The sequence below is a fragment of the Eretmochelys imbricata genome, chromosome 1 (assembly GCF_965152235.1).
Source record: "Eretmochelys imbricata isolate rEreImb1 chromosome 1, rEreImb1.hap1, whole genome shotgun sequence".
Taxonomy (NCBI): Eukaryota; Metazoa; Chordata; order Testudines; family Cheloniidae; genus Eretmochelys; species Eretmochelys imbricata.
This window is the reverse complement of record NC_135572.1, coordinates 112,641,641-112,655,962: the sequence shown is the minus strand read 5'-3', so window position 1 is coordinate 112,655,962 and position 14,322 is coordinate 112,641,641. Positions and strand designations below refer to the sequence as shown.

Sequence of the window (14,322 nt, the reverse complement as noted above, 5' to 3'; positions counted from 1 at the left end):
AATTACTTTGTATTTACCAACACTGAATTCCATGTGCTACTTTGTTGATCAGTCACTGTTTTGTGAGATCCCTTTGTAACTCCTTGCAGCCTGGTTTGGACTTAGTGATCTTGAGTAATTTTTTATCATCTGCAAACTCTGCCACTGCAGCGTTTACCCTTTTTCCCAGATCATTTATGAATATGTTGAACAGCACTAGTCCCAGTATAGCTCCTTGGAGGACTCTCCTATTTACAGCTCTTTTCTGTGAAAACTGACTATTTATTCCTACCCTTTGTCTCCTGTCTTTTAACCAGTTACTGATCCACAAGATGACCATCCCTCTTATCCTATGACTGCTAAGTTTCCTTAAGAGCCTTTGGTGAGGGACCTTGTCACAGGCTTTCTGAAAGTGTAAGTACACTATTCCCACTGGATCACTCTTGTTCACATGTTTGTTAACCTCTTCCAAGAATCTAACATTTTTTGGTGAGGCATGATTTCCCTTTATAAAAGCAGTGTTGACTCTCCCCCTGCAAATTGTGTTCCTCTGTGTGTCTGATCATTATGTTCTTTACCATCGTTTCAACCAATTTGCCTGGTACTGAAGTTAGGCTTACTGGCCCACAAATGCCAAGATCACCTCTGGAGCCTTTTTTAAAAATTGGTATCACATTAGCTATCCTGCAGTTATCTGGTACAGAAACTGATTTTAATGATAAGTTACATACCACAGGTAGTAGTTCTGCAATTTCATATTTGAGTTCCTTCAGAACTCTTGGGTGAATACCATCTGATCCTGGTGACTTATTACTCTTTAATGTATCAATTTGTTCCAAAACCTCCTCTACTGACACCTCAACCTGGGACAGTTCCTCAGATTTGTCACCTAAAAAGAATGGCTCAGGTGTGGGAATCTCCATCACATCCTCTGCAGTGAAGACTGATGCAAAGAATTCACTTAGCTTCTCCGCAACGACCTTATCTTCCATGAGTGTTCCTTTAGCACCTTGATAGTCCAGTGGCCCCAACTGATTGTTTAGCAGGCTTCCTGCTTCTGATGAGATACTTAAAAAATTTATGAACAACCTACTTGTCATTTGAAATACTACAATCGATCACGGTCTTCTTGCTGGTGTTCACAATGATAAATGGCAGATGTATGACAGAATTGGACGGCGGTGGTCGGTTTGCCTGTTGTTCTGTTTGACGATTTCGTTGAACTAGATTCTTGAAGGCAATTTGCTGCAAAAAGTAATAGTGGCTTACAAAACTACACATTTAACAGTTATTCCTTCTTTGTTCTCTTATTAAAATGTAATTATTTGTGGTGTCTCTGAAGAAACTAAAGCAGAACTAGGAATCTCAGTATTTAAAAGAAATATGCTTGACACTGTCAACTTTTTCCAAACTTGTAAATAACTAAAATATGACATTTGGAATTAACCAGTTTAGTTTAATGAAAATATTTTGAAACTAAAGAAGCAGACATTTATCATTTAAATGCTCCACCACTTCTTTAATGTTACTAAACACAAGTCAAGGATACCATAACCCAGCAGATCTCAAACTGTGGGTCAGGACCCCAAAGTGAGTTGTGGCCCCATTCTAATGGGGTCGCCAGGGCTGGCATTAGATTTGTTGGGGCCCAGGGCCAAAGCTCCAACCCCAAGGGCTTCAGCCCCCCTGACAGAGCGCAGGTTTTGGCTTCGGTCCCCCTGCCTAGGGTGATGGGGCTTTGGTGGGCTCAGGCTTCAGTCTCCCCTTCTGGGGTCATGCAGTCATTTTTGTTGTCAGAAGGAGGTCGCAGTACAATGAATTTGAGAAACCCTACCATAACCCAACACTAGGGTTGGCTGAAAAGCTTCCATTAGAAAATTGGATTTTCGACTAAACTAAATTTTCCACAGAAAGCTTCTATTTTCCATGGAAAATAAGCCATTTTCCAAACAGCCCATACCAGCACCCAGTCACACCAGCATTTGTAGCAATACAGTCAGTTTTCTTTTTGAACCTTTAGCCTAAAGTTATGTCTACACTACAAACCAGAACCATTGCTGATCGCGCCTAACAATATTTGCAACTATAAGTACACACAAGACAGTGTTCAGAATGCCCTCAGATTTCAATTTGTAAAGGTGTCAAAGAATTATGCACTGAAAAATGCATAAAAGTTTGGGGAAAACTGGAAGTTTTAACCACTTTTGAGGGGCAGTTGTAGCTGTGGTGGTAAAGCTTCTTTAAGAAAAATTAGTTTGAACTCCCAATTCCTGACATACCAGACTCCATTCTAACTCCTCTTTCCTGCCACCTACAATAGTAAACAGAAGTAGTAGTTGTTCACCTTGTGAAGTAACGATGGTTCTTTGAGATGCATGTCCCTATGGCTGCTCCACTGTAGGTGTGCTTGTGCCCCGCACTGCTGATTGGAGAACTTCAGTAGCAGTGTCCATTAGGCCTGCACATGCGCTGTCTCTCCTTGTGCTGTGCCATGAGGTTAGTCAGTGCATATGGGCTAAGCCCCCTCAGTTCCTTCTCTACTGCAGAGTCATTGACAAGAACTCTGCAAAGTAGAGGGGAGGAGGGTGGGTTGCAGAGCACCCATAGGAACACACATCTCAAAGAGCCCACTGTTACTGCACAAGGTGAATAACTACTTCAAGTAGTGTCCCCATGGGTGCTCCACTGTAGGTGATTCCTGAACAGTATCCCTTCTGGAGGGCTGGGACTTCAAAGTGGGGTAAGTTACAGAAGACAGCACTGTGGAGCCAAAGATGGCATTGGAGGTGTAGTCCCAGTGATCACACAATGTTCTGTGAAAATGTTGACTGATTCCCATGTCGCCACTCTACAGATCTCTGAGCTAGGGAGATTCTTGAATAAGGTGACGGATGAGGACCTTGTTGAGTGTGTATAAATATTAGCTGGAGAGGTCATAATGCAAACTTGCTAACAGTGTCTGATGCAGTTGGAGACTCGCTTGGAGAGTCTTTGGGCTGATATTGCTGAGCCCTTGGATCTTTCTGCAATGGAAAGGAAAAACCTGTGGGACTTCCTGACCATCTTTGTCCTGTGCAGGTAAAAGGCTAGGGCTCTCCTAACATCTAGAGTGTGTAATATAGCCTCCATGTTGTCTCTGTGAGGCTTGAAATAGAAGGTTGGAATATTAATCAATTGATTCACGTGAAACAGGGAGGTTTCTTTAGGAATGAATTTCGGATGTGGCCTGAGCATAACCTTATCCCAAAAGAATACCATGCGCCATCAGAGCTGCTATTTCTCCTAGTTAAGGTAATAGCTATCAGGAAGGCCATTTTCATTGAGAGGTACATAAGCAAACAGGTGGTCATGGGTTCAAAGAGAGGCCTAGTCAGTACTTTTGGTACCAGGTTTCGGTCCCATGTAGGAGTAGGAAGTCAAAGTTGTGGGAAGAGGTTTATTATACCCGTGAGGTACCTTTCAGTAGTTGGGTGTGATAGCACAGAGTATCCCTCTATTGCTGATGGAAGGGGGGTGCTAGGTGGCCTCAGACAGCTTAGAGATCACCCTGATTTTTTAGGGCCAGCGCACAGTCTAAGATATGTGGAAGAGTTGAGGATGTCAGGGAGATTTGTTGGGAAGTACACCAAATCCAAAACTGGACCGTTTTTGCAGGTAGGAACGTTGTGTTGAGGACTTTCTGTGTAATACTACTCTTACATCTCCTTCGAACAGAAGCTTTCTAGGTGTTTGAACCAAGGAGCCATACCTTGAGGTGAAGGACTCCCGAGTTGGGATGTAGGGTACGTCCTCTGTCCTGGGAAAGGAGGTACGGAATGACTGGGAGAGAGATCGGTAGGCATGTCATGAGCTGTGACATGTAAAGGTACCAGGTTTGTCTTGGCCGAGTAGGAGTGATCAGAATGACATATGCTCATTCTCTTTATTTTCAGCAGGACCTTCGATAGCAGGTGAAAAGGAGGAGAGGCACAAAGAAGCCCCTGTTTCAGGGGAGGACAAGAGCATTGCCCGAGAAGTGTTGTCCTATCCCCACTCTGGAGCTGTAGCATGGACATTTTCTTATTCAGGTAAGTGGTGAACAAGTCTGTGGTTGGCATTCCCCCCTGCCTGAATACATCGTGAAGTATTACTAGGTCTAGCGCCCATTCGTGGTTGTGTGGGAATTTGCAACTGAGGGTATGTCTTCACTACCCGCCGGATTGGTGGGCAGCGATCAATCTAGCAGGGATCGATTTATCGTGTCTAGTCTAGACGTGATAAACCAAGTCCCGAGCACTCTCCCATCAACTCCTGTACTCCAGCGCCACGAGAGGCACAGGCAGAGCCGATGGGGGAGCGGCAGCAGTCGACTCACCACAGAGAATACACCACGGTAAGTCGATCTAAGTATGTTGACTTCAGTTATGTTATTCACATAGCTGAAGTTGCGTAACTTAGATCGATCCCCCCACCCCAGTGTAGACAAGGGCTGAGACTGACTGAGTTGTGTGTGCCCAGGAAATAGGCTGCAGACAGTGTGATGTTGTGGGAAATACACCAGTTCCAGTCTTAACACTTCTGTATAAAGAGAGGGTGACCTGACTCCCCCTTGTTGATTTATGTAATACAGGCAGGCTATGTTGTCTGTTAGAATTCTCATGTGTGATCCTTTGATCAATGACAGGAAGTGCATGCAGGCATTCTGGACCACCCTGAGATTGAGGACACTGATGTGAAGGGACATCTCCGTGGGTGACCACTTGCCTTGCGTGGTAAGGTCATTTAGATGTGTACCCCACCCTATGAGCCATGTGTCGGTGGTGATAAGCAATAGCAGATGATGCTGCAAGAAGGAAATCCCTCTGCAAACGTTGGTTGGGTCTTTCCAGTGGACTAAGAAGTTTTTGATCCTGGAGAGTGGTGATAGGGGTTTCTCTAACCTGGCCCGGTTTGGTCTGCAAACTGAGCTGAACCACAGCTGAAGGTATCACATGTGAAGCTTGGCATGTGGTATTACCGCTGTGCTCACTGCCACATGCCCCAAAAGTTGGAGGCAGTGTCTGGCTGATATTAGCGGGCTGCTTTGTATGGTCTTTATGAGTGCAACCAGGGAGAGAAATCTATGATGATGATGATGAATAACTGTGGCCCATAGCGAGTCAAAGTCTGCGCCTATAAATTCCAGGTGCTGTACTAGAATGCGGGTTGACTTCCGGGCGTTGATCTGTAGGCCCAATTCTATAAACAGGCATATTGTAGTTTTGGTGACTCGGTGAGCCTCTAGGAGAGATGGGGCTTTGAGGAAGCAATCATCCAGATAAGGCTAAATTATGATCCCTTGGGAGTGTAAGTGCATGGCTACTACTGAGACAACTTTGGAAAATACTCTTCAGCCTGATGATAGTCCAAAGGAGAGCACTGCGTATTGGTAGTGGTCTTGTTCTAGAGTGAATCTGAGAAATTGGCTGTGAGACGGTAGGACTGAGATATGAAATTAGGTATCCTAAAAATTGAGGGCCAAAAACCAGTCTCCCTGTTCTAACACTGGAACGATCATTGCTAAAGTGACCACCTTGAATTTTTGAGCTTTGACAAACTTGTTGAGCGGTCCGAGATCTAGTATAGGAGCTCCAGGCTCTCTTCCTCTTGGCTATTAGAAAATACAGAGAGTAGAACCCTTTGCCTTGTAGATGTTGAGGTACTGGTTCTATGGCTTCTAACTGGAGGTAGCGATCTATCTCTTGTCGTAGTAAACTCTTGTGAGAAGGGTCCCTGAAGAGGGATGGGGAAAGGTGTTGTAGAGGGCGTAGGGAGGTAAAATGGATGGAATACCCAGTGTGAATGATCTCTATGACCGATTGGTCCGATGTTATGTTTTCCCAGGCACTGCGGAACACTGCCAATGGGTGGCTAAATAGGTATATAGCATTGGTCAGCTGTAGTGGTTGGAGGAGTGGTCTATCCATGCCTTGATCAACCTGCCAAAATTAGTGTTTGGACAAAGACGGCTGGGATGAGAAAGATTGCAGGCCAGGTGGTTTACACCTAGAAAATTTCCTTTTCTTTCTGTTTGGCTTGTAGTGGCATTGAGCCAGATATTGGGGTGTGCATGGTCTATGCTGGGATTAGGGACTGAACCTCCTTTTTGTCTCCTGGCATGTAGATGACCAGTGAAAGGACAGTGGCCCTAGAGTCCTTCAGGGTGTGAAGGGAGGCATCAGTCTTTTTTGTGAAGAGCTTCATGCCCTCAAAAGGAAGGCCTTCAACAGTTGACTGTACCTCCTTCGGGAAAGCCCAACAAATGAAGCCATGACGCTCGTCGCATCACCACCACCATGAAGATGGACCTCGCCACTGTGTCGGCTGCATCGAGGACAGACTGCAGTGTTGTCTTTGCCACTAACTGGCTTTCCTGGATAATAGCCTTAAATTGGTAATGCTGTGACTCCGGCAGCTATTCAATAAAATCAGTCAGTTCTGAATAATTTATATAATCTTATTTTGTCACGAGGGCTTGGTAGCTGGTGATATGGAATCGATGTGTGGCCAAGGAGTATGCTTTTCTTCCGAAAAGGTCCAGGTGCTTCCAGTCACTGTCATAGGGAGTGGACCCCATCTGGTGTTTATGGCCATTGGAGTTGACTGCGTCCACTATGATGGAGTTGGATGGATGGTGGGAGAAGAGGAATTCAGCTTCCTTAGCTGGGACATAGTATTTTTTGTCTGCCTGCTTGCAGGTAGGTGCTACTGATGCTGGGGTTTGCCAGATTGTTCTTGCCGGGTCCAAGATGGCCTTGTTAATAGGAAGGGTGATCTTTTAATAAGAGGAAGAATGGAGGGTGTCTGACTTCTTCCAGTGGTATTTGGAGAGCATCTGCAAAAGTCATCAGCCAAAGATGATGGGGAAGGTATAATACCCTCCTCCTCCCCGGATAAAACTATGGTCACTGGGGTCACTTCTTCCTCAGCACTGCCCTCATGTTCCTCCATAACGTCTTCCACAGGCTCCAGAGCTCTGGATGCTGCAGCGAAGGGAGTGTGCATCAAGGGTTCTTGGGTGAGGCTCAAAGCTCAAGAGGCATGCTGGCAATATGCTGGTCTCAATATGGCCACTGGGGTGGTGGGTACAGAGCCCAGCAATGGTGCCCGTGAATGGTCATATCAGGATGGTGTTGGTGGCGCCATCTCAGGGTATACTCTAGGATCCTTTTCATACTGGGCACCACACGGAGCCTGGAAGGAGTACTACCACTTCCTCTGGCTCGCTGTCTGAACCCTTGCTAGACAGCAGAGAAGAGTGGCATGGCAACAGGGATGATTACCGTGCTAGGCAGAGGCTCAGTGTGGAGGTCCCGATGTCGAGAAGCGGGGACTTCTGTACATCTGATATGAAGAGGTCTCTGGAATGACGGAATTCTGCTGGTACTGACCAGCATGGTGCCGGGGGGACAAGGATCTTGCCCGTACCACTCACTCAGGTGCCAGATGAGGTGTTGATGACAGTACTGATAGACACTCACGAACCAGGAGCACCATTTTAGTGGAGAGCTTACTCCTGTCCATCGGTGCCGATGACTCAGTGCCTGTACCCATTCGGTCCATCGGTATGTCAATGGTACCTGCTGCTGTCATTTTCTGTGAGGTGTGGGTACCATGCTGGGAAGGTGTTGGTGCCAAAGATATTGAGCGTGATTGGGATCACTTATGCCTATTTCGGGGCTCACTATGGGGGCTTCCCACCTTCTTCTCCAATGACTTGTGAAAAGGGTCAGAAGCTTGCTTCTCTTCAACCCACAGCCTTTAGAATGTAAAGCGTTGTGAGAAAGACTCACATCTGCCAGGTGACTCATGGAGCATGTCCTGAGAGGGTCTGAGAGCTGGCTCCATGAAGATAATCTTCTGTCGGAGCTCTGTGTCATTACATGAGCATGGCATGAGTTGCTGGCAGAGACCTCACATCTGCTGGATGTGGCTTTCCTCGAGGCAGCAAATACATTGGGAATGCTTGTCTGCAACCGGGATTGCCTCCTTGCAAGCGAGGCTCTTCTTGAAGCCCGTGAACCAAGCATATCTCGTAGGGGAAAGGGTCCCCACAGTGAGGAAGTAAATGCGGGGTATTTAAAAAAAAAAAAAGTTTTTTTTTTTTTTTAAAACAGAAAAAAATGACGTAAGGAAAAAACCGCACAACTTTACTAACTAAGGCTATGTCTACACTACCGCGGTAAGTCGCCCTACGTTATGCAACTCCGGCTACGTTATTCACGTAGCTGGAGTCGATGTACCTTAGGTAGAGTTACCGTGGGGTCTACATCGCAGGGGGTCGATGGGAGAAAACCTCCTGTCGACTTACCTTACTCTTCTCATCAGGGGGTAGAGTACAGGGATCAACTGGAGAGCAATCTGCAGTTGATTTGGCAGGTCTTTAATAGACCTGCTAAATCAACTGCCAGTGGATCGATCTCAGAGCATCTATCCCTGCTGCAGTGTAGACCTGCCCTTTGAGACTAGCTAACTATAAAAATGCAAATGGTTAGGATAGTTACTTTCTGACTGTGAATAGCTCTGTCTCTAGCCAGGGGCAGTTGAGAAGAAACAGAGGGTTTAGCTGGCATGAGCTGACTAGCCTCATGGCATAGAATGAGGAGACATAGCAGATGTGCTGGCCTAATGGACACTACTGCTGAACTTCTCAGATCAGCAGCTTAGGGACACAAGCACACCTACAGTAGGAACACTACTGGAACCATAGGAACACTACTGGAAGAAGAACATTATCTAGATCTTTCTGCTAAAGTGATAAGCAAAGAAAGAGTTTAAATTTGGCTTTTAAATTAACAATAAACTACATTTCAGAGTTACTCCATTGAAATGAAAAGTGGTGTATCTCACATCTTTTAGAATTAGTGTTTCAACATGGAACTGGTTCACATACCGAAAGTTATTTTTCCAAACATGAGGACTCAAAACTTAATTTTCTACTGTAATATATTTGGCAGACAAATTTGGTGACAGGGCTGTATTCTTAGGTCACAAATCACAGAAAATAAAATGCCAGTACTCATTATAAATAAAATTTTCAAATATGAGAACAGCTGTAAAATAAACATACATTTCAAATCTGAGATCTGAACTGAATGTCAAAATTCAAGGAATAAAAAGGTTATATTGTCATTGTCAGTTAAAATGCACTTGAAGCTGCCACAGAATTTAACACAGAACATTGGGTTCTTGTGCTGTAGGAGAAGCTGACAACAATCTTGGCTACAGTGCTAAATTCACATTGGGTGTGTATTCTTCCATCTCCTGCTAGATCTTTTGTTTTTAATATGTGTAAGAAAACTGGTATACAAATACAAGTTACCTTGCCCTACAGACAAGAGTACCTTGACTGTACCTGTAGAATAAGTTCTTGTAGCTGAGACTGTTTTTGCTTTATTCTTTCAAGTCTTCTCTGTCTCTCCACCTTCAGAAAGAAAAGGGGTTTTATTTTAACAGTATTTCATACTCAAATATATTTTATGATGAAAACATTTGACATTAAAAATGTCTAAAAATGCCATCCACTGAATTTTAATAAATTATAATTTTATACTGCTTTTTAGTGTACGGTCTCAAAAAACAAAAGTTTTTACATCAATTGGAAACTAGAGAGTGGACATTATATTAAAATCACATATAAAAAGATAGTCCCAGGTTCAAAACTTAAATTTATGGCATATACTATCTAAGCTAGTGAAAGAGAAATCTCATATGTGGTGTGCTTTGACAGTTTAATTCAGATATTTACATATTAACACAATTAAACTAAAACTATTTGCAAGATTATTTCAAGCCAAAGACCTTACTCATTACAGCAAATTGTGTGTTATGAAATCATAGGTGTCAAAACAACAAACTCCAGCGAACATATACACTATAGATAATTTCAGAAGTACCTAGCAGTCAAGAGGATTTATCTTAAGGCCCAGATTTTTAAAGGTATTCAGGAGTTGCTACACTCAACATTCCACTGCCTTACTGATTTATACACCTAAATCTCATCTTCAAAAGGAATGTAGGCACTTACAAGACACAATCCCATTGACAGGGATGAAGGCCTAAATGAGTACGATGCTTTAGAAAACGGGGTTTGGGGTAAAATTTTCAGAAAAACCTATATCCCTGAATACTTGGCCTGTTTTGGAAACATTTATTTAAAGGGTGAAGCTACACATTTTCCGTTGATACAGGACAGTATTGTTTGTGCATTAAGCAGTGCAATTTTACAAGTTTATAAAAACCCCACATTTATTATAAAAGGTACCTGGGTAAACTCAGTTATAACTAAAATTACAACAGAACTCACATTATAATCTCTATTTCCAAATACTCAAAACTTCCTGGAAAAGCTACTCTCTTGGGCTGGTTAGGCTCAGTCTAGAGGCAATGCTGCGTTTTGTTTGGAAGTTAAAAAATTTTTTTTACCCATTTCCACGTTACACACTTCCTCCAAATAAAAAGAAACTGAAATAATTTTTTCTTATGTAAGAATCAAATGCCTGAGAATTTGAAAGTTTGAAATTCAGATTGGGTCTTAATTTGCACAGAAAGAAGAACAGCAATAATTTGCTAATTCTGGCTGCTACAATACTAACTGCAGTACCAGTTATGAGGAGTATGGCCAGGTGCCCACCCCTGAAGGCAGAGCCGGAGTCAACAGTAGCACAGAAGTAAGGATGGCATGGTATGGTATTGCCAGCCTTACTTCTGTGCTGCTGCCTACAGAGCTGGGCCCTCAGTCAGCAGCTGCCACTCTCCAGCTGCCCAGATGTGAAGGCAGCAGCACAGAAGTAAGGGTGGCATGGTATACTATTGCCATCCTTACTTCTGCACTGCTGCTGGTGGTGCACTGCCTTCAGAGGTGGGTGCCCAGCTAACAGCCGCCCGACTCCAGCCCACCAGATCTGAAGGCAGCACAGAAGTAAGGGTGGCAATACTGCAACCTCCCTAAAATAACCTTGCGACCCCTCTGCAACTTCCTTTTGTGTCAGGGCCCCCAATTTGAGAAACACTGGTCTCCCCTGTGAAATCTGTACAGTATAGGGTAAGTGCACACGCAAGACCAGATTTCACAGGGGGAGACCAGATTTCACCATCTGTGACACATTTTTCATGGCCGTGAATTTGGTAGGGCCCTATGTATCGGTGCTCCTCTTCAGAAGGATGCAGCTTGGATTGGAGATTTTCAGTAGCAGTGCCCATTCAGCTTGTACATGCCCTGCGCCAAGGTCATATAGAGCTGTGCAGGTGAACTGCACTCAGTTCCATCTAGACTGCAAGGTCTCTTAAAGGAAACCCCAAAGCAGAGCTAGAGCATTCATAGGGACACACACTATCCTGAAGAACTACAGTTACTGCACAGGATGAGTAACCTTTCCTTCAAGCCGTGTTCCTATGGGTTTTCCATTTCAGGTGACCACCAAGCAGTATCCTCACGAAAAAGAGGGGGCTTTGGAGTCAAGTCCAATACTGAAATAATAGTGCAGAGCCAGACACAGCATACAAAGCTGAATTATAGATTACTACAAAGTGCTTTGAAAAGAAGTGTGTATAGAGGTTCAAGTTGCAGCTCTACAGATCTCAGTGATGGAAACATTCTTGAGAAAAACTACTAAGGTAGAGACACACCTTGCTGAATGGGCTAATACCCTAAGAAGAGGCTGAATATCATTATACTGATCACAAGAAATGATGCATCCAGATACCCACCTAGAGAGTCTTTGTCTGGAAACTGTAGATTCCTTACATCTGTCAGCAAATTGATACAAACAATTTGGGACATTTTCTAAATAATTTAGTTCTGTCCATGTAAAAGACTAATGCGCTCTTACGCAATGCAGCATCCCCCTAGCCAGATATGGTTTGAGGAAGAAAACTGAGAAATGAATAACCTGGTTAATACAGAATTCTGCTGATAGCTTAGTTAAGAACTTTGGGTGAAGCTGTAGTAAAAATTTATCTTTGACAAATACAGCAAAGACAAGGGTTGCCTGTAGGGACCCCCTCTCTCTCCAACTCTTTGAGCAGACCTAATGGCTACCAACAAGGCCATCTTCATAGATAAATTCAGTAGTGAACAGGGAACCATTGAATCAAAGGTAGGTATCATAGGCACCTGAGCACTGAGGTCCCAAACCAGAGTAGAATGTTTAATTTGAGGGAAGAGTTTCCCCAGACTTTTGACAATTCTCACCTTAATCGTGTGAGCAAACACTGAGAAACCTTCTGCCAGAGAATGGAATAAGTCATGCTAGCTGCCAAGTGAATTCTAACAGAACTCTGAGATAACCATGAGTTCTTCAGTTACAGAATGTAGACCAATAGCAAAGATGATGAAAGGTGAAAGATGTCGCAGAATGCGCCAATGGCTAAATATATTACACTTTTGCACGTTGGTATTGTGCGTAGAGTCCTTCCTGCTATTTAAAATACCCTTTTCACCTGCAGAGCAGGTAGTTTCTATCCCTATGAACCATCGATGAGCTATGCTTTGAGGCAAAGAACGCAGAGGTTTGGATGAAGGACCAACCAGTATCCAGAGAGAGGAGATGGGGAATGACTGGGAGACTAATTGCCTGATGATCTGCCAGCTGCATGAGGTAAGGAAGCCATGTCTGTCTTGGCCACATTGGGACTATCAGTATAAAGTTGGCCTTCTTCTGTCTTGTTCTCTACTTTCAATATTAGAGACACTGGGAGAAAAGCAAACAATAGCCACAGTGTCCAAAGAAGGAGAAAGGCATCCCCCAGGAGTGGCAACCCAGTCCCTCTCTTGAACAGAACTGAGTGCACTTCTTGTTCATGGTAATGATGAAGAGGTCCCCCTACAGAAGACCTAAATCTAAAATAAGCAACTGAGAATCCAACGGTCTAGCTCCCATTCATAATCCTGTGCAAAATTTCTGCTTAGCGAGTCTACTATGATGTTCTGAATGCCAGAAAGGTACACTGCAAATATGTAGATATGACTGAGTATGCACCAATTCCATAGTGTTATGGCTTAGAGTAAAGGGAATGCGATCTCACTCCCCTTTGCTGGTCAACATAAAACATGCAGGCCACATTTTCTGTCATGCTCTTGATGCACCTGACTCTGATCAATGGCATAAAATGGAGACAGGCATTTCTGACTGCTGAGTTCCAGCAAGCTAACGTGTAGGGTGATCTTGTGAGGATGAATATATAGCAATTCAAGTATCTAGGTGTACTCCCCATCCCAAAAGAGATGCATCTGTTATTACAGCAGTTGGAGGTGGCTGGGTAAAGAAAAATCCTGCACAGACATTGTGGGGGGATGGGGGTGTCTTTCCACAAATCAAGAGAGGCCTTTATGAATTGGGGAACTGAGACCTGTCCATCCACACTGTGTTTGTTTGGAAAGTAGATGGTTGAAGTCATTGCTGGAGGCAGTGAAAATGCAATCTTGCATGGTTTACTATGAAGGTACATGCTGAGATATGCCCCAAATGTTGAAGGCAGTTCCTGGCTGACCTAGATTGTGGTGGTAAGATTCGATAGTGTCATAAACCTGGGTGGTGGAAGGTAGGCTTTGGCAGTTACTGTATCTGCAGATGCACCTATGAATTCTAGTAATTGCACACATTAAAGCAGACTACTGGATATTTAACTGAAGTCCTAGCTCGATGAACAGTGCTATGGCCTTTTGAGTGGCGAACAAGGTCTCATCATAAGATCGACCCTTCAGCAGACAATCATCAAGATACGGTTATATTACGATTGCTTCTCTGCAGAGATAGGCAAGACTACTGCCAGAACTTTTGAGAACACTCTGGGAGCAGAGGAGAGACTGAATGGGAGTACCCAGTATTGTAAATGATCTTGGCCTAATGCAAAATGAAGAAATCTCCTATGGGAAGGATAGATCACTGTATGGAAATAAGTTTCTTGTATGTCAAGGGCTGAAAATCCTTTGAAATTTTTAACCTTCAAAATTTGTTCAGGATACTTAGCTCTAGGATGGGTCAAAACCCTCCATTGTTTTTTGGGACCAGGAAGTACAGTGACTCCTCGCTTAAAGTTGTGGTTATATTCCTGAAAAATGCTACTTTAAGCTAAATGATGTTAAGCTAATCCAATTTCCCATAAGAATTAATGTAAATGGGGGGGGGTGGGAGTTAGGTTCCAGGGAAATTTTTTTCGTCAGTCAAAAGAGTATAAATTTTAACAAACAGTTTAATACTGCACACAGCAATGATGATTGTGAAGCTTGGTAGAGGTGGTAGAGTCGGAGGGTGGGATATTTCCCAAGGAACACCTTACTGCTAAATGATGAACTAGCACTCAGCTGAGCCCTCAAGGGTTAAT

At 43.8% G+C, this 14,322-nt stretch overlaps 1 protein-coding gene across 6 annotated transcripts in view; it reads right to left on the bottom strand.

The window, feature by feature from the left end:
* TFDP1 (transcription factor Dp-1) overlaps positions 1 to 14,322 on the bottom strand; it is a 98,987-nt gene that overhangs the window by 21,477 nt on the left and 63,188 nt on the right. For all 6 annotated transcript variants that reach the window (XM_077813887.1, XM_077813917.1, XM_077813895.1 and 3 more), the window contains 2 exons: positions 9,353 to 9,421; positions 1,073 to 1,224 (listed from right to left, as the gene is read on the bottom strand). In XM_077813887.1, the coding sequence (XP_077670013.1) occupies positions 1,073 to 1,224; positions 9,353 to 9,421 (221 nt within the window). The remainder of the gene's footprint in view (positions 1 to 1,072; positions 1,225 to 9,352; positions 9,422 to 14,322) is intronic.